The following is a 21273-nucleotide window of genomic DNA, read 5'->3' on the forward strand; positions in this document are numbered from 1 at the left end:
ATCTTTGAGGCTTTCATAAAATATAATACTCACTTTCAAACAAATTACCATTTTTCATGGTCCTCAAACAGAGACCGGTCAAGATTCCCAGTGAGATAATCATTGAATTAGAAACTTATAATTTAAAATCTCAGAAATTAGAAAAAGTTCTTCCTCATGCGATATGAGGAAAAGCTACAGAACTTTTCCTCTATGAAACAAACTTGATACTCTGAAAAATATCACCACTTCTTAGTTTTCTACCTTTTACCTACCAATGCAGACTGCTATGTAGGAAAAATATACTGTCCCCTGAGTAATAAGAAACTGCTCATATTCACTCAAGATTGCTTTGTTAAGAGGAAAAGTTCTATAAGGCACAGAGCTACAAGAAGCCAAATTACTATTCCAAAAGATAGTACAAAGTGAGACTTTGATGAGAAGGCATAAGTCCGAAAGTATCCCATGACTCTTTGGACGTTGTGATTATCCCCAAGCCCAGCTGTTGGATGCAACTAACTGAAGCTATCAGGATTTTACTCTGATTGCCATCAGCTCTTGGTACTCAGTATGCCAAGGACAATATAAGTAATCAGAAGATCCCAAAATAGTTAGATGGACCAGAGGCTGTGGGTCTTAACTTAGCTTAAAGTTGAAACTGTGAGTGAAACAACCCCTTACTCCACATCCCAGAGGCAAGCAGATAGAAGACACTGGAAAGCACAGGATAGCTTCAAAATATCAACATTTTCTTTAAAAGTCCTAAGGAATAAAATTGTACCAGCAGCTGCCTATTTTCAGAATTATAAATTGGAGAACATTTCATTTCCATGACAAAATCAAAGTTAGGAAGTAAAATAACCCAAATTTGGATCTCTGTCATGAGGGTCTCATGCTACCCCTGAGGAAAGTAACATAAAGATCATGAGCCCATATCTAGATCCAACTTTGAGATGCTAGTAGACATGTCCTGAATTACCATTGTTTATCTGTAGATTGCTGACATCTTCCCAAATGAATTTTGTGATTTTGTCAAGTGTCCGCACTACTGCCTCCAGTTGTGACTCACATTGCTCAAAACCAAAGTATGTATAACAAGGGATAGATATCATAATGACTCAGACAATATGCCCAAACCTATGATAAACTTGTGGTCATTTTATGTTAATATAGTCTTTGAGTTCATTTCATTTTTGTGTCTAATGGAATTTAATGTACCATTCTTTGTAAGTTGTGTCCTCTAGGAAAACATATACTCGTAAATGGTGGCTGCAGATGGTTTAGGTCCCGAGTTTGCCTCCATGGCTTCTATTTTTGTAGTCATAAGAACATTTTGTAACATCTTTAAACCTCATTTAAGAAGTATTACGAGCAACAGCTTTTCATCATAGGCTTCCTGCAGGCATTGAATTGTGTGCCACAAATCAAATATTTAGCACTATACCTGACATAGAAAATTGGCGACTACGAATAGATGAATCTTGGATAATTCATTAGGCTGACCACGTGAACATACTTTAACCCATACATATGCATACACAGAGCAAACCATTTACAATTAGAAGCACAAATAGTTTAAATGTAGTTGATTCTATAGCCTGTAAAAGTAATATAGTCCTCATTTCCTAAGATAAGTGTTTAGAGCCACAAACCTAAAACTTTAAAAGAAATGTCAAGATAAATATATTCTCCTCTAATATCTTGGAAACAACTATTAGTTTTTTGCAGAACAGTCATAAATCCTGGTAAATTAATTTATCTATAACCAACTCAGATAATTGCCCTTCTCACCAATCATCCTTTATATTAGTTGTGTCTGTTGTTGTTTAGACCTCAATGTCTCCACTGGGGATGAGATAGCTATGCTTTCATTAGAGAATTATCACATACCTACCGTGACATCAAGCCCTTTCCAACAATTGAAAAAGTCCTCTAAAATAACATTCCATGCTAAATAAATTTAGAAACCTCATTTCTCCTTTATCTTTCTTGTTACAGATACATAACACAGAGGGGAAACCCAGAAATGACAATTTTAGGGTTGATGATATACTAACTAGATGTGTGACCTTGAGGGAAGTAGTTCACCTATTTGAATCTTTCCTTCCTTGTCTCCAAAATGAAGTTGGTAGACTCTGTCCTTTCTGGAAAGATGCTATAAAGAAGATGGAAATGAATCGAGTGCTCCCTGTCAGGCATAGGGACTGTTTGGGATGAGAGAAGCACTATGGAACTATGCCACAATTGTCCCTTCAGTCTGTGTGAAACTCTATTCAACTGCTTAGCTGACTCTGTGGAGTGAAGCCTGCAGTCCTCCCTTATTATGGAAGGCCAGAGACAGGGAAGTCCCTTTCACCCCCACCATTTTACAAAGAAAGAATGGCAGACATGCTTACGTTTAATCATCACAGAGGCTGGCCTAGAATCCAGGTCTCAGGAGATGCTCTTGGCTCTGACCCTTGCCCTCACTGAGATGGATTCTGGAAAGAGAGATTAATTTTAAGAATATAATTTCTAGAAAACTTTTTAAAGAAATTAAAGCCTGAATGAGCCATGGGAGGGCACAGTGTATGATTTCCAGAGTTGAGGAATAGAATTTTGGCTTTAGAGTTAAGCTTGATGCTGATCCAGGAAAGAAAAAAATTAACAATTAAAAAAAAATCAGAGCGAAGCATGCCTGGGAACTGGTTGGGAACTGGTCCAGAACAACTGAGATTTCCTCTACTTGCATCATGATGATAAGGTCTAAAGTCATATTTAATAAATTAGAAAATGAACATAAATTGGTCTTTGAAGGATATGCTCCTGGAACTTTAATATAATAAAGATAATTAAAAAATCCTGCTGTAAATCCAACCTGAAGATAGCAGAGACATATGAAATTCGAGTTAGTACTCCTGAAAAACTAAAGGCTTTGTGTGGACAATAAACAGTTTTGAAGGTGCTAGTTCATCACTAATATCTAGACTTCTCATATTTTTCAATTACCTTACTTTAGAAAAGAAAGACTTCTTATACACAACATTGGCTTACATTTCTTAGATCATATTTTACAGGAAAAGATGGAACATATATCAAAGCATCTGTTTCTCCTCCAGATCTTTTGTGGTCACAGAACTGCCCATACAGAGAAGCAGTAAAGGTCTTCTTGACTCTGTCATCTGGAGAGCCCCAACAGTCCCCAGATTAGCTTAGTAGTGTTATCATTACTGCCCACCGTCCTGCCTAGTCTATAACTTGTCTATAGAGAAGTAATCCCCAATTCATTACCCTGCAGTGCTTGACCAGTACATTTATTATACTTTTATATAGATTCCTACCATCTGTGGAGATGATGAAATCATCTATTTGTCCCTTGAGTTAGGGTAAGGTAGCAATAGAAGATATGTGAATTTATGACATAACTATAAGGGCTCAAATATCTAAATAGCTGAAAGGCTCTTGGTTCCCTCTATACTTTTGCAGCTCTCAGATTCTAGTAACTATATTTTTATTCTCATTGCATGGTGAATCTGAGGATAATTTAGATAAGATATTTTGTAACACAAATGCCACTCTGATTTACTTCAGGATGCTTGAGGACGACTTGAAGCTGAGCAGTGATGAAGATGACCTTGAGCCTGTGAAGACCTTGACTACACAGTGCACAGCCAATGAGCTTTACCAGGTAGGAGGGACTTAGAGCTTTGCAATGAACTTGAGGGGGTGAGGCACAAGGGATGAGAATAGCTTTCATAAATACAACCTTTTCCTTTTGCAGGGAGAGAAAGAAATAAAGATGAGCAGTGTTTGGGAACAGATGAACTCAAGTGCTATTTTCATTAAAGCTACAGCAGAGAGATGCTGAGCTCTTCAAAACCAGTTTAATTTCAGTCTATTTTCTGTACACAAATCCTGCTCACCAATAAGCAATAGAGTATTGTCTTTCTGATTTTTGAACTACTTGCTGCATTTGGGTGGCATGTCCATTGGGTGATTCCAGGGTGAAGCTTAACATTTACAGGCACTAATGTGGGTGTAAATGTCAGTGCTTAATTTTCTTCTCCCAGACATGGCATTGCATAGTGGAGCTGAGAATGAATACCCTGAATGCTGCAGCATCATGCATTCAACAAAAGCATTCAGTTGTCCTTGATTTCTTCGGTACTGAATAATTTCCAGTACTTTCTCCCCAAAAGAGATTATTGTAATCTGATTTCTTTAATCATCTCTGATGAGATTGGACATCATGGTTTTAAAAAGTAAAACAGCACTATTAAGTCCCTATATCAGCAATGATATATAATATCAAATGATCCCTGTACTGTTTCCCATATGTACAGTTTTTCTTGTTGTTATGCCACACAATATAGAGTACAGAAGGCAATTTTGATGCTATTTACATCTTGCATGTTTTTAAGTTTGTGTGGTCTATCAAGAACAAGAACAAGGAGAGTACTCCCTGCACTCTCACAGTCTCATAGCTATTTCTGAGGTGCTTGCTGTGCATTTACCAAGAATAAGCAATCCCTTTTCTACTAGAGTGTGGATTGCATAATAATAAATGTGAAACACACACTTCGTTGGCAATGTCTGTCATTTCTGTTTTCTATATTTAATATACCAATAACAAGAGCATCACATTTGTAAATAAAACAAAAACAAAGCAAAAATTCTACATCATTGATTTTGACAGCTGCAACCTTAAATTTTAATGGAAATGTTTAGAGCAGAATGCTGCAGTAACAGAGAGTAAATTTTGCACATTGATTTCCTCTTTATGTGAATTATAAATGCATTCCTGCTTTATAATTCATAGGATTATTTTTATATTATATTAAGAAATGGCATCAGGCTCACTGGCTGCTTCCTCTGCGATTTTGAGATAAATGCTGATATTATATAAAGTGCTAATATAGATGGATGCTCAAGAATAGGACTTGGGAGCCTTCTGGCCAGACATGCCTTTCTTCATGAGGCAAGAATATATGATTTAAAACTGTTTTCCTTTTATTATTTTAAACATTATACGATGTAAAATTAAGAACACACAGTTTAGTGACATTCACTACAGTGACAAACTTGTATATCCATCGCCAATTCCAATATTTTCATTGTCCCAAATGGAAACTCAATACATATGAAGCATACCCATTCTTCCTTTCACTTAGCCACTGAAGATCAACCATTAATCTGATTTTTTCATTATAGATTTGCCTATTCCCTATAATGGGATGATACAATATTGGCCCTTTATAATATTTAGCTTCTTCACTTACTACAATGACTTGTTTCTGTTATTCAGATTGTAACAGTTCATTTAGTTTTATGGCAAAATAATATTCTATTGTTTGGATGAAGCAAATTTTGTTTATCTGTTCACCAGTTCATGATATTTTAGTCAGTTTTGCCTTTTCATTATTTAGCACTTTTCTATGTACATAAGGCCAACTATTTTCATGGACATTTATATTGCCTCTTTTAGCATGAAAAAGAAGTAGAAACACTGGGTCTCATGTCAATTTTATGTTTGTTTTTAAATAAAGGAACCACAGGCATTGTTTTCATCTGGGTAACACGGGGCTATGTTGATAATATGTCTCTAGTCATTTATCTCATTATTGGGAACAGTCTATCTCCAGCAACCTCATGAGTATACACACCACATCCCTACTGCATTTTGCTTCTTAATCAGGACTTTGAGGGATGTTATCAAGGATTCATAATGCTCTAATATGGTGTACCTATGCTCAGACACTTATAAAAGAATAAGTGTGGGGGCAATCTTGTAGCTGAAAAGATGTATTCTTGTATCTTTTTTATTGGATATTTTCTTTATTTATATTTCAAATTTTGTCCCCTTTCCTGGTTTCCCCCCAGAAAACCCCTATCCTTTTCCATCTCCCCCTGAGGTGAGGGTGTTCACTCACCCAGCCACTCCTGCCTCCCCACTCTCAAATTGCCCTACATTGGGGTATCGAGCCTTCACAGGAACAAGAGCCTCTCCTCACATTGATGCCCAACAAGACCATCCTCTGCTACTTATGGGACTAAAGCCATGAGTCCCCTCCATGTATACTTCTTGGTTGGTGGTTCAGGATCTGGGAACTTTGGGCTGAGGGGTTTGGCTGGTTGATATTATTGTTCTTTCTATGAGGTTGCAAGCCCCTTCTGCTCTTTCAGTCCTTTTTCTGACTCCTCCATTGGGAACCACATTGGGAACCCAATGCTCAGTCCAATGGTTGGCTGCGAGCATCTGCCTCTGTATTTGTCAGGCACTGGCAGAGACTCTCAGGAGACAGCTATATCAGGGTCCTGTCAGCAAGCACTTGTTGACATCCACAATAGGGTCTGGGTTTGGTAACTGTTTATGGGATGGATCCTCAGGTGGGACAGTCTTTGCATGGCCTTTCCTTCAGTCTCTGCTCCACACTTTGTCTCCATATTTTCTCCCATGAGTATTTTGTTCCCCTTTTTAAAAGAACTGAAGCACCCACACTTTGGTCTTCCTTCTCTTGAGCTTTACGTGGGCTGTGAATTGTATCTTGGGTATTCTGAGCTTTTGGGCTAACATCCACTTATGAGTGAGTGCATACCACATATATTCTTTAGTTTTATCACTTTCAAACTGAATGAATTCTAGCAAAAGATCTAATTTCTATAAAATAAAGATAACAGTACTACCTACTTATTGAGTCTTAGGAGATTCAAGGAAAAAATAATGGACCAATACATATCAAAGAACTTGACACTAAAGCTTAGGGCACAGCGGGTACTCATCACTTTACAAGATATCATTGTTATGGCTACATCTGATTATCTAAAAAGTCTAGAGTGCTTTGAAATGGTAGGTCTCTCCACTCTCCCCTTCTTATAAAGAATGGGAAGATAAAGAGAACTGCTGAATTAGGTACATGAAAAATACTCAGCATGTGGCAAACTTGAATGAAAAAAAATCTATCTTGTCTTAATGTTTATTAGCTGTGTGCCTGGCCATGAGAAATTAAACATGTAATCATTAGGAGTATAGTTTCTGGAATGAAGAAGCCTGAAAATATGTCCTACTTCATACATACTAATTATATCACAACTGAAGAAATTGGCAAACATCCTGTCTAAGATTTCCTGCAAGTAAATTAGGATAAAACAGTCTTGTCTAATTCATAGTAGTGTTGTGAGGATCAGACAAAGCTTAGCTATGAGAAAGTATGCTGTAAGTGTGACAAGTATGTAGTTATGCTTCCTTGTGGCCCATTTAGCATTCACTGAAATTCTCTCTTAGATATACAACAGAGTAGACATTACTCTTCCTGGCTTAGGTATCCATAGGCTTTACTTTTTTTTATTTTTGTTTTTTTTTGGGGGGGGGCAGTTGTTGTTGTTGTTGTTGTTGTTTTCAAGACAGGGTTTCTCTGTGTAGTCCTGGCTGTGCTGTAACTCACTCTGTAGACCAGGCTGGCCTCGAACTCAGAAATCTGCCTGCCTCTGCCTCCTAAGTGCTGGGATTAAAGGCTTGTACCACCACTTCCCAGAGGCTTTACTAAGAACTAGATTAAATGTCCTAATTGGCATTCAAAGATATCTGTCAAGTGTGGATGACCTTAACTCCCCTGAGTCCTGACAACTTTTAAGTCAGCATCTCCAGGAATAAGGTCATCAATGATATTGTATCAAGTCCTCCAGAAAATTACATGTCTCTGGAAGTTTTTCTTCCAAGAACGGATGTAGATGGACAGTTGAATCACACAGAGTAAATTCAGTTTGCCTCATCCTTTTCTGAAGTAGCTTCTTTTTCCCCCATAAATTGTCTTAAAAGGCTATGCAATTCCATATTTCCACTGTTTCCCTCAGAAAATAAGCAGCAAATAAGATATAAATACCACGGAGAATTCATATTGAACTTTAGAAAGTTCTAGAATATCAGTGGAATCAGAAACAATACTTTGTATTTAGTGCGTGTGTGATCATTTCTGTAACAATACAGCGTTTAAAAGAAATAAAAACAAAACAAGCAGATGTCAATGGAATGGTTTTGATGTCCATTGCCCAGCTGATAGAATTTTTAATTGTCATCTGAGAGTGTTGACATCACAGATACATTTCCACCTCTGGTCTTCCCCATGCAAAACTTACTGAATGTCCATTCTCAAGTCAGTCAGCCAGGGCAAACAATGGTGCTGCAATCAGCTCACTGGTGTGTTCAGTCAAGGGGATGAGTTGCATACGAATGGGGACATAGCATGTCCTCTGCATGGCCCTGACTAAACCTTCTGTTTCCCTTTTTGTCAAAATTTTCTTCTTACATTTCTTGGGATTAAAGGAACTCCTGAAAATGAGGAGTTAAACCTGAAATCAATTTTCATTTACAGCTGAGAAGCTGTTATTGATGCTGTGCTTGCAGTTCAATAAAAGATCTAAAGATATAGACCCTATGCTTCTCTTTCAATATAAGCAGGCTAATCAGTTTCAACTGTTTTTTTAAGCAACAGAATTGTATTGACAAGTTTATTAAAATTGCTGTCTTTAAAGATTTAAGTACTCTAGAATTTGTCTGATTCTAAAGACTTTTCAAATGCACAGAAGCAGACTCTAAAATTTGCCCAGTATATGTTCATAGAACCAGGTAATCACCTGCTTATTATTTCACTGATTGACAGCATTGATAGTATTTTGACCTACCTAGCTCCAAGCTTGTAGTCTGCTATCTTCTGGAGGCAGGATGTTCTGTCATGCTCAGCATCTGAAGCCTACTCAGATATGGACACGGTTCTCTCATAACCCAATATACCTCAGAATATACATGAAACACCCCCCCACACACACACACACACTTCTAGAAATTGCCATTAAGACATTTTAATAGTAATGTTATCTTTTTATTAATATGAATCATACTGAAACCAGAGACTTTAGTTAGCCCACTTAGAAGTTCAAGACAATTAATGTGACTGGAAATGTTCAGTTAATGACTCAGATTAGCCAAAGAAATGTAGCTAAGCCTTGGGATGGTGGTGTGTTTGTTAGGGGTTTAAAAGCATGTGGTCCCTAATAAATTAGATGTATATAATTAGAAAATATTATCCAAAGGGGCCAAATCAGACTATATTCAGAAAAATGTTTGTATTAACTTGTTTTAATTTTTCTAAAAAAAGTAAATAGCCAAACAATCTAAAATTTCTTTGAGAGCAAAGCATTCTAATGTCTGGATATATTATCTAAGTAATTCCAACATACCCAAATTTCTTTGGTTATGTAAGAGCTCTCCTAATAGTCTGAAACTTGTACCCAATTCCCCAGTTCAATGCCTGTTAGTGGAGATTGTGTGTACTTTTCAACAAGAATATGATGGCAGAGCTCCATTTCCAACATGCCAGCTTCATAGGAAAATATTTTCTTAGGTTCTAACCTTTACTTCATTATTTTATGTCGTTATTTCTGTAGATTTTGAACAACCTCACACATATAAAAGTTTTCTTTAAATTCTGATTCTTGATTTTAGTTTCATATATGAGCCATTTGCTTGTTGCTGGGCTACTGCTGGCTAGGTTGCTACTTTTTAAATCCTTTCAAATGGTACAAAATTGCTAAGAGTGCAAACCTTGGACATTCTGGCAGGTTCTGCATGAGCTGCTTATACATATACTGAATTTCCCAAATATATCAGCCAACGGAAACTGAAAGCCTCTTTTTATGTAGAAAAATTGCTAGTGAAAACAATGCAATGCATTTTACTTGTGCTATCCACTGGTTCTTTTGGAGTTGATATGCTGTGGTGAATATATTAGTTGTGACAACAGATACTCTTCCCTGCTGTAATCATTCCTGTTTTGTGGCCACAGTTCTCCCTCATCGGGCTGAACAAGTTGTTGCCTCCCCAAGGTTTCACCACATTTCCATTTACTTTGTTATCAGCAGAAAGGCTAGGGAAGGCCTCTTCTATAATGACATCAATAAGGCAAACACAGCAAGAGAGATCAGCCTGTCAGAGCAAGAGAAACAGCAGATGGATTAGTTTGAAACTGGCTGCAAAATAAGTTTAATAGACTCTTTTAATGTAAACAGTTTATCTGTCATTGCCTTTCATTGAAATGTCCACAAAATGATAGAGTTGAAGCTATTGAGGTTACAGAATGTAACTGAATAAAATCCATACATTGTCATACTAAAACTACCCAGTAATTAGAGAAAGACAGGACATTTTAATTTATTCATTAAAGAAAAGAAAGCAAATAGGATAACATACAAGGTTAATAGAATAGCATTGGCTTTCATATTCCCAAGACCGTGTTTCCCATTTGGTTGTATTAGCATAGAGACTAGATTAATAAAACAAACTGCTTAAGGCTTGTATGGTATGATTTTTTTAAAAATACTTTTGGCTTGTCTGTAACTATTTAGGAGCCCATATGCTGAATTTCTTCATTGTAATTATGTTTTTTCCATTTTTAGTACCAAATATTTTGGCTTGTTATCTCTATATATCGAATGCCTTGAGCATGCAAAGTATAATGGAAGTACAACCACTTTAAATGGTGTGTTTGTCATATCATCAGTTGTGACCATGTCCTAGTTATGTTCATGATACTTTATAAATTGTCCATCTATGGACATTTTTATTGCAAACACTTCTTTTGCTTAGCATGATACTTTCTTCATAGTAAATTTAAATCAGATATTTGTCATGACAAAGTGCTTGTCCTAGATCCAAGCTGAAACAAATAATTTTTTTACTGTCTGAATAGATTATATTCACATATGACAAGATGATCGTGGACTTTCCATCTACAAAAACACAGAAAAACAGCACATATTTGTCTCTGTAAAATGTAAGGCAGTAGATGGATCTGCCACTTCTGAGAAGCTACAGACACAATATGAATATCTGAACCGAAGTGTTTGAAGGAAGAGATATGACCATATTTCTTTTGTCACTGACCCTAAGCTGAAGAAAGCGATCAAAGAGCAGTGATCATCATGTCTCTGATATCACCATACTCTGTTTAATTCAATTGTGCTACTTTTCTTAAAACTCTTTTTCTCCCTAACTTCTGTCTTAACGCATGGGTGAAGCCTGGAAGTTGGGTCTTGGAATCATTAGTAAGCAAGCTCTGGGAAATGTCCCACATGTGCCTGAGTTTATGGGAAGTTTCCAAGCTTTGATTTTAATCAAAATTCTAGCCTATTTACAGAAATATGACCATCTCCCATAAATACTAGTAATAAAATATTTCCAAATTAAAGATATAAGATGTTTAAATTGATATGCTGGCTTTGAAATGAAAGAAATGAGGCTTGGTCTAGGTGTCAAACATGTTCTAACCCTACACTCTGTCCAAGTATTGACCATCTGCTAGAAAAGCCACAAGACAAGCTTTAAACATGATGGTGGAACATGTTCTGAATGGAACAGAGAGTTTGCCTCATTCATAGGCTTCTATATTTAGTTTTCTATTTATAGCAAGAGCAAAAAGCATAAACATTTTAAGTATACAATAGAGCACAAACTTACATTATTTTTCCTCCAACATTCTATTCCTGCCTCCTATATATATTGTACAGTTTTCATGTTTGCTTCTAGGTTCCACTGAAAGTACAGCAATAAGTGGCATCTTCCTAGTCCCTGGATATAGAGTCAGGAATATAGCTAAGAGTTCAGGTTCTACACAAGTTGAGTGAGATTTTTTTTACTCTTTCCTCCTGACTGTATATACATTATGTTATATGCCTTAAATAGTTAAAACCTCTGTCTCCAGGATAAAATGTCTCTTCTTGTTTTCCTCATCCAAGTGAAATACATTGTTATATTTGGGCAAGTGTTCTTAGTATACATTTTTTTCAGGTGATTTAGCTAGTTCTGTAGGCATTGGTTTGAAGCCACCTGAATTCCTTGCTGATGAGTCCATTTGTCAATAAAGGCGTTCTTTGTTGAACTAAGGTAATCAGTGAAATTTACCAATGTATATCTCTGGTTGGGACATAAATGTGTCTTGCAGCACAACTATGTGAAACGTTGAGAAAGAGGAAGAGAGAGAGAGAGAGAGAGAGAGAGAGAGAGAGAGAGAGAGAGATGGGTAGTGTGGTGGTTTGTATATGATTGGCCCAGGAAGTGACCCTATTAGAAGGTATGGTCTTGTTGGAGTAGGTGTGTCACTGTGGGTGTGGGATTAAGACCCTCACTCTAGTTGCCTGGAAGTCAGTCTTCCACTAGCAGCCTTCAGATGAAGATATAGAACTTTCAGCTCCTCCTGCTCCATATATCTGCCTGGATGCTGCCATGTTTCTGCCTTGATGACAATGGACTGAACTTCTCAGCCTGTAAGCCAGCCCCAATTAAATGTATTTTATAAAATTTGCATTGGTCATGGTGTCTGTTCACAGCAGTAAAACCCTAAGACAGGTAGCAATAAAAAATATAAAACCAATAAAATTATTGAACTTCTGTCTTAGTGGTGCATTGCCTAATGTTCAGTTACTTGAAATTATCTGAATGATTGAATTTTCCCTTTATACTGATAAGCAATAAAAATTCAACTTAGGCACAAATGCTTGTAGAATGACAGAGAAAATCATTTAAGTGGGAAAGTAAAAGTTATGCACAGAAACACTAATATAATATTTTAGATTTGTCTAAGAATATTATTTATTTGAGAATAAAGCAGTACCTGAGTACATATCATTAAATGAGTCCACTGGGACAATATCCCTAAGCCATCTGAGTGCTCACTTGACATCCTCAACAAGAAATATATAGCATTATCTTTGTTTTCTATAATTCATAGAAGATGCATAACATACAAGAGTGGATATAACTATTCAGGCCTTTCTTCTGAAAAGCCTCCAAAAATTCTCTAAATTCTCTATGGTCTAATAGAAAAGAACTGTAATTCTTCACAACCACAAGGTCAAAATAACCCTAAAGTATTTTGAAAAAGTTTTAGCATTATGGAGAAAATGACTAGCAAATTTTCTAAGTTGCTTACATGTAGCATTTTCTTTCTCAAAATGTTATGTATGCTGTGGTAGGTAGTGCTCACTAGGTAACCACTTACTGCGCTTCATTTCTTCCTTTCTGTGATGAGAACTCCACATCATGTGCTTCTTGTATGGTCCTTGATCAATTTTAGCTTTAGTGCAATGAGTGATTTCTCTATAGAAAATAGAAAAAAAATTTCTTAGTTTTAAGATGGGAAATTTAATGAATAAGCAGCTATGAGCCAGTCTGCATCTTCCATCCTGAGGAAATTAATTTGTTGCTTAGCAGGATACCTTGGATAGTACAATGCTGGTAATGAGGTATGACTCAGATAATTAACATTCTCTAGAATAAGAGAAGTGCCTTCCCCCTGGCATATGGTTCTTTTTCAACATGCTTTGCATAAAATGGTAGTGAAAGTGAAGATCATCCATGATGGTGTGAGTTGTAGAAAGAGAGATTTCTGAAAATGAGGATTCAGTGAGCTGGGTATGGTGGCATGAACTTGTAATCACAGCATTTGGAAGACAGGAGTAGGGAGATCACTTGTTCCATGCCAGATTAGGCTATGCAGTAAGAGTCTAGCTCAAAGGACATGAAGGATCAATCAATCATCCTAGGCTTCACTAAGAGAAAGGAGTGGGAGAAAGGAAGGGAAAGGGAAGAAGAGAGAGATTTGAGTGGTATTGTAAACATGCTTGGGACCCACAACCTTACCTCCATTACTATGAGTGTTCTGCCATCAAGTTCCATGAATCATGGAAGATTCACACCTGTGCAATGGTAGAAAGCCATCACCTGCTTCACCTGGGTGTCTGCTCAGTACCCCAGTGTCTTCTGTTAATACTGCTTTCTAGACAGGGGCATTATTTTTTTTTTTTATCTCAGAGCTATTCCTGATATGGAGAAAGAAGCATAATAGTATTTCTTATTCTCATGGCAGTAAGCACATATGTTTTTTTTCTGGAACCTGACTACTACTTAGTAAATTCACAAATAATCTTGCCATTAACCTCAATTCACCAACTCCTTTGTAGAAAGCATTCACAAATGATGTGCAGGCATTTTCTTAGCCTTACTGACATTTCTGATCCCAGCCATCAATGTTGAATGCTAACAATAGCCACTAATAAAGAAAGAGTGGGGTTGTTGACTTCATTATCAAAGGGAACAAACTGGAATTCAGAGTTGTTGATACCCTAAGTAGCAAAACTAGAACCACAACTTAGCATATTAACATTTTCAGTAATTTATTCTTCTACTAACAGGTAGGTCTAACCTATGTCCCAGGAGGTACATGTACTTCAAGGTAGCTATGAAAAAAAGCCCAATATATTTGCACATGACAATGTCAAGAAATGGGGCACTATTTACAGCACATCAACTCTCATCCTTCCATTCTAGATTCAAATTATTTCATTATTCTTCCTTACATGAGAATGTCCTCCTTGTTGAGATATATATCATGTCATAAAATTATGTTGCTATATAAAGAGAATATAGGTTTTTAAAGCATATAGACATTTTAAATTAAAGTGACATAACTGAACTATCGACTATTCATTTTTCCAATCAGTTTAAATTAGCTTAATGTACATTTTTAAACTTAAATTTAGTTGTGACTTTCTTAATGCTTGGTGAGTTATAGTATGTCATTTCCTTTTAATTTACCTCCTTTTACATGTGTCACATCTTGCCACATGTATCTGGAATGTGAGATTGCCTTTTTATATTTGCTTGTTTCAAAGAAGAAAATTTTCTCCTTGTAAAATTTGTAGAGTAATTCTTTTATGCCTTAAAGACATGCATAATTTGCATCCAAAATGCTTAACATTTCCCCACATCTTCTTACTATTACAATCCCCCATAGCATGCCTATAACAAAGTCAAATTGCAGCAAATGTGAAGAATATAAATTGTGAGTCATGTCTCATCTGACATAGGATCCCTGTCACCATTCAGTTTAGAAAATCCCCATGATGAGCACACAGGATGACAGAAGTATATTTGGCTCTAACTGTGAAACATTGAAATGATTGTAAGTTCCTTTCAAAGGAAATGTGAACCTCTAAGCATAAGACATTTCCATTTGATAGCCAAGCAATCCAGAAAAAAAATAATTCAAATGAACTTATATTCTTCCAGTGGCTGTATATAATGGTGTATGTTTGGAACGACCTGGCCTGTAACACTCTTCTGATCAGAGAAAAACAACTGAATCTAATTACCACTTGTGAAACAAGAGGGAGAAGACATTTTCAAAAAAACAAAAAACAAAAAAAACAAAAAAAAATGTGTCTCCTACTCAAAGCACTGTCAGTTGGATGTCTCCCTTCTACCTCATCTGTCAGTACCATGCTCACTTTAGCACATCAAGCAAGAGAAACTACTGGAACAGTGCCTATCATGTTATGATTACTTACAGCTTCATGGATGGATTTGTTTGCATTTTAATTGTGAAAACTGAATTAATATGATTTCCTTAGTAATGCTTTTTCAGCTGACTACCACACCTTATTCCTAACCTGACAGACTTGAGATAGCTGGCTGGAAACTGGAGCAGGCAGGAGGAGGGAGGTGTAACAGAAAATGAGAGGAAAGGAAAAGGAAAAAAAAAGCAAGGGGAAGGAGAGAGAACACAGAGGAAAGCGACAGGAAGTGGAGGGGGAGGAAAGCAGGAAGGGGGAGAAGGGAAGGAGAGGGATGAGAAGGGATGCATGAAGGCAGGGAAATTGGGGCAGATGGGAGTGTGCAAACTGCTATAGATCAAATATAAGTACCACAGCAAAAGTTAATGATCATCATTGTACTTCCTGACAGCATCTGTCTCTTCCTTTCTTTATTGACCGGACAGAATCCATGAGGAACAGTATTAGCAACTTTTGTTTTCATGCATTGCATAAGAATGGTCTCACATGTCCTTGATATGAATTAGATATAACATTGGAGAAGCCGGACACAGTTCTTGTTTTCACCTGTTGCCACATTTCCTAACTGTCTTCTTCTAGGACTCCCCCACCAAAAAACAAAACAAAACAAAACAAAAACAAAAAAACAAAAACAAACAAAAACAAACAAACAAACAAACCTCAGGCACAGGTAGTAAGAAAATGTTTTTTTTTTTTTGCCTATCAAGGCAAAGTAAGTGCCCAGTATTAACAGATGTTTTTATATCGTGACAGACACTGAGACTTAAGTAAGAAGGGCTTAGATTCCCAACACTAATGTATGAACATTGGAAATTGTATGCTGCTATTAAATGCATTGACTTGGATTAGAAGAGTTCAATATATTGCATCTCACTGGTGATCAGCTACACTGTCAAGTGCAGCATGAGAGTAGCACTGTTAAAATGATTGCCTCAGTGTTCTAATTTACAGCACTCTTCCTCTCCCGTGGACTCTACACACTTCACAATTCACAAACAAGGTCCCCTAATGGATATTGTTTAAAATTGTCTGAACAAGCCTGAAGGTGGTCAAGTGGCTGATTCTTTGCTCTCCATAACATTAAATGTTATTCTGATAGCCTGAAAAATCTAGTAGTGTACAGGTTTAGTTCTGATTACATAATTATGCTACAGATATATAGAAAAATCATCACTTAGGCCCTCCAGGTGCTTAAACAGTTTGATAGACTGTAGCCATTCTGCCATCAGTGCCCCCAGCTGTGTTGCTTAGCAACATTTTAATTCCAGAACAATCGAAGGAGATGAAATCCCTGTGGAGAGGGAAACAGAAATAAGAGGGCTGTTGACGGATGATCTGAGTTGTTTCTTCTAATATACTGTGAAGATCACTAGCTCTTTTCATGAATGATAAATGGACTGTACAGAGATCAATGGGTTCAGCAATAAACTGGAACCAGTCTCCACGTCTTAGATGACTCAGGCCATGAGGCCCAGAAATTTCCTCATTTTGAGATTTGGTGTGTATTTTCCTAAAGGTTCCAAGAGGAGGAAACTGATCTCAGTAGTTGGGAATTCCTTGCCCTTTTGTAATGTCTACCGCTAAAAGTAATTTTGAAAATGAACATTATTTTTGCCTTTCTCTCTGGGTGCAGATATGGGTGGATGTCAAGAAGAAAGCTAAAGTTAATGGTCCCCTGCCATAGAACAACCATTTCTTTGCCCCCTCCCCCAATGCTGTCATTTCAATTCAATCAGGCCCACCTGGGGTAAAGTTAGAGGAAAAGGTGAAGAAGGGCGGATCTATGCATGCACCCACCAATGTGCATGGCGCCTGCTGAACTTTGCCAGGTGTTCTGACAATGGCCATCTGTGTCTGAGCACTTAGACAAGTAACTACATCCCTGGGGAAGAAAATTGTTTTCTGTGTCACTGCTTTTCCATGGGAGCCTGTTTAATTCACTTCTAATGTTTCTAAAAATCATTTTCTAATTTTATACTGCTTATTGTTTTGGTTACTAGTTGCAAAGATTATGCCTGTTAATATTGTCTAATTGCATTTTTTCTCTCTGTTTGCAGGCTGTTGAAAAGGCAAAACCTAAGAATTCTGTGAAGTAAGTTATTATTTTTGCTAGTTGAAAATGTTAATTTTAATGAACTCTGTGCATGGAGAAAAATAAGGTCATAAATGACATATATTTTGGATTAATCTCTATTCATGACACTTTAAAGACAAAAACAAAACACAGGGGTAAATCACCCACCAATGAGCAAGGAGTAGCTTATATTTTTTCCATGTGTCCCTTATGAGAAAATGCCCCAAGTTTACATAGTTTACATAAATTAATATGTGCTATCAAGAATAGCTGCCAAATACTATTATAATCATATTCAATGCATACTACTTCAAGCCTTTGGGTTTTTCTCATGCTATAAAGATCACATTTTTAATTGCAAACCTTGGACCTATGACAGAGATGTAAATGCTTGAACATGTGCCAAGTGATCGCCAGCCCCTTGAGGAGGGCGGTGCCTTGGCATCAAGGATTTGGTATTCTGTTAATGAAAAGCTCATAAAAATACATTTAACTGAATGGTGTATAGTATGGTTGCTAACAAAGACCAGTCACTTAACTGTTTTGTAGGACATGCAAATTATAAATAAGACACTGTTATTTTAAATATAGTACATGTTAGGCATCCTGTCTTTTCTAAAAGGGAGATTTTTAAACTAAAAGGAGAGGCTGTCCTGTCATTTTGGTTTGTGACATTCTGATCAGGGACATGTCCAAGGAAGGACTTGCTGTATTTACTGGTTTATTACAGGTCTAGAACCATCACATGTTTAGAAAGTATGTGTTAATTTATGCCAGCAAACTTCTATTATAGCTAGTACAAAATACAGAAATGGAGCATGCATTGATTTTTTTAATAGTTTTTGGAAAATGGATTAACTATGTCAAGAATAAAAAGTTGTTTCTGTAGTGTGAGAGAATTAGCTTTTCTAGATCATACAGGAAGTGTTTAGCATACCATTAAATCTAAAACCCTGATTAATTTTCCAGAGGTATTGTATGTATACTGTGCTCTTATGTTTCATTTTGCCTAGCTGACAAAATCAATCTCTGTAGCCCTTTTAGGGCCCTCTATAATTGGTAATGTATTATGTTGTACTGATCCTATGGAAGCCAGTTTAGTAGCTGAGTTTTTACTCTTGTATGGTTGAAATTAGAATCTTCTTTGAACCCTGGCTATGTTTCCATCTGTATACTCTGCTAGTTCTTCTACTGTAAGCCTGTATCTGGACAACTCCACAAATTGGAAGATGGTGCCAATGTGGCCAGGGATTAATCCCTGGGTGGTCCATTAGTGATGTTTTACCCCCATAGTCAGACTAAACCCTTCTCTCCAGTAAGGTTGCATACAGGTGTGTGCTTCAGGTCACAAGGGGTCAGACAAGGGCTTTTGGAGTATAAATCTTGCCCTCAGTTGCTCCAAGTTTAAACTCTTCCAACAGGAAATGGCTCAAGCTTCATTATTGCATGGAAATAAAAGCGCATTGTCTCTTTATGGGGCTGCATTACATCGTAGTCTAATAACCTGAATTGGGATCTGTTTTCTATCTGATCATTGTAAAAATTTAGCCCTACATCTAATTATACATTTTGTGAATTCTTATTAATTCACAGTGGAGTTTCTTTCTCTTTAAACTGTAAAAGAAGATAGAAAACTTAGAAGGCTCAATGTATTGTAGATCTTCTTACTCTTTTTTTCTTCTTATTCTTAATTACATTTAGAAGGTCTACTTAGTAATAAAGTTAAATGTTTGGAAATATCTTCTAATTAAATAATGCAGTATTAGTTTAGTGTACCTTGCACTTGGAATCATAATATCAAATACAATTGACAGCCACAATTAGACGGACACTTCAAGAAGAAAATGATCTTCTCAAGCTCATTCCATAAGCAGAAATTCTACAGCATTATTTACATTGTCTGGCAGAAGAACAACAAACCAGTTTATAAAGTTTAATATGCAGTGATCTTCATGTCTAATGACTGTGGATACATACAGTACACTACACCCGCCCCCCAAAAAATAAAAATTTGTGTCAAATTTTCTGTATGAATGAGTAGATTGCTCATAATTCAGAAAATGGTCTTTCTGGGAAGCTTGCCCAGAGGCTTAACAAAACTGTTAGCTCTAGTCTAGTAGGTTGCCACCATTAGGCAATAGGAGCTTATATGTTGTAACTGTGTCCCCATCTATTCCCTGTTACTCTTATTTATGCCATGTATAAAAATGTACCCATGGTGCTCTTCTTCCTTCTAGAAGCTTTTCATCTTAGTACTGTTCTTTAAGTCTCTAGCTAAAATGAGCATTTGGTTGCATTATTGGAACATGAATTAGAAATGTTTGATGCATGTTCAGTGGAAGTTGAGGTCTAGTAGCATCAATAATGACTGAAATATAAACACAGAGTTGTGAGGATGAATGTTTGATGAGATTTTATATAGTAGTTTTGCGTATAATTTGGCAAATATTTAGAAAAATTCAAAATATAATAAGGATATTTCATGACTTGTGAAAATTGACATGACTTCATGACTTTCCTATATCATTATCTACACATGAAATTGTAACTGGAATACAGATCCAATCCTTCATCTGCATATTATTTGTATTATTTTTTATACTGAAGTGGCAAAGTTGAATAGTTAAAACAAAGACTACATACTGTGTGGAACAACACGTGCTTACCATGTAAGTCTACATATTACAAGTTCACTATCTTGGAAAATAGTTGGACAGGTAGGAAAAGGCAGAACAACTTTTGATGACACTTAAACTACCAAGCCTTTTACTTTGGGATATTAAACAGTAAGTAGACATTTAAGGAAGCATTATTGGATGTTCAGGATTTTCTGGGACTGACATATCATATACTTATACTTACAGACAAAGCAATTCACTCTTCACTGAGGACCCAATGAGTAGATGATCCATCATCAGGCAATGATATCTCAATAAGCAATGAACATTTATCTACAATGTACTGCTAGTCTTTCACAATTCAAAGATCATATCAGTTTTCATAAATTATGTAACTTCTACATCGAGCTAAGGCTATATAAACAATTGTTAGGCTTGTAGCAAACTATTCACTAGGTTCACTCACTTTGCGCAGTTTCCTCTTTAAAAGTTCAACCCCTCCATATTTCTCAGCTACTCATTCAATTTATTTTCAATAACTTCCTGGGTGTACGTTCTTTCTATCACTGTGGGGAAACTATGGTCCACATAGTAAATATTCCATATAAAGGAGAATAAACACATATATGGCTAAGGAATGTAAATGCATAATATCCCTATGTATAACCATGACCTTACTTTGACCATTAAATATTACTTCTGACAGTAAGACTCAAAGTGATTGCTCCTAAGATCAACAATCAGGCCAAGGGATGTCTGGTTTATTTCTCTATATAATGGAACCACAGTGGCAACAACACTTGATGGGTGTGGTAAAACTCTAGCTCAGTTATGTGTTAGGAGAAGAGACTTTCATTTGTATATTAAAGTGCTGCAGCAATCATTCCCAAGATTGTCATTGTAATAACAAGGCCTGAGACATGTACAGATTTCTCCCACCATATGTGACTTATCACATATATTTTTGAAAAACTTAATTTCTGTTATTAAGACATGTGTGATAGTATACTTATGAAAATGTGAATTGCTTTTGTCTAAAATCCATGCACTAATAAACTAGGTTGACTCTAACTGAGGTTGACATCTGTTAAGAGAGGAAAAGAGAGAAGGCATAAAATTTTCTCCTGCATTTACACTTTAACAGCAGTGCAGAATGTGGTGGTTGCCTTTCACAAATCAGTCAGACCCGACTGGGATGAAGGAATTACAGCTTTATTTGGA

General features: G+C 36.5%; 1 protein-coding gene across 1 annotated transcript in view; it reads left to right on the forward strand.

The window, feature by feature from the left end:
- Positions 1 to 21273, forward strand: part of Aff2 (ALF transcription elongation factor 2) — a 495719-nt gene that overhangs the window by 387661 nt on the left and 86785 nt on the right. Inside the window, exons 7-8 of the mRNA XM_052170362.1 lie at positions 3550 to 3646; positions 17418 to 17452. Of these exons, the coding sequence (XP_052026322.1) occupies positions 3550 to 3646; positions 17418 to 17452 (132 nt within the window). The remainder of the gene's footprint in view (positions 1 to 3549; positions 3647 to 17417; positions 17453 to 21273) is intronic.

The sequence above is a fragment of the Apodemus sylvaticus genome, chromosome X, assembly GCF_947179515.1.
Source record: "Apodemus sylvaticus chromosome X, mApoSyl1.1, whole genome shotgun sequence".
NCBI lineage: Eukaryota > Metazoa > Chordata > Mammalia > Rodentia > Muridae > Apodemus > Apodemus sylvaticus.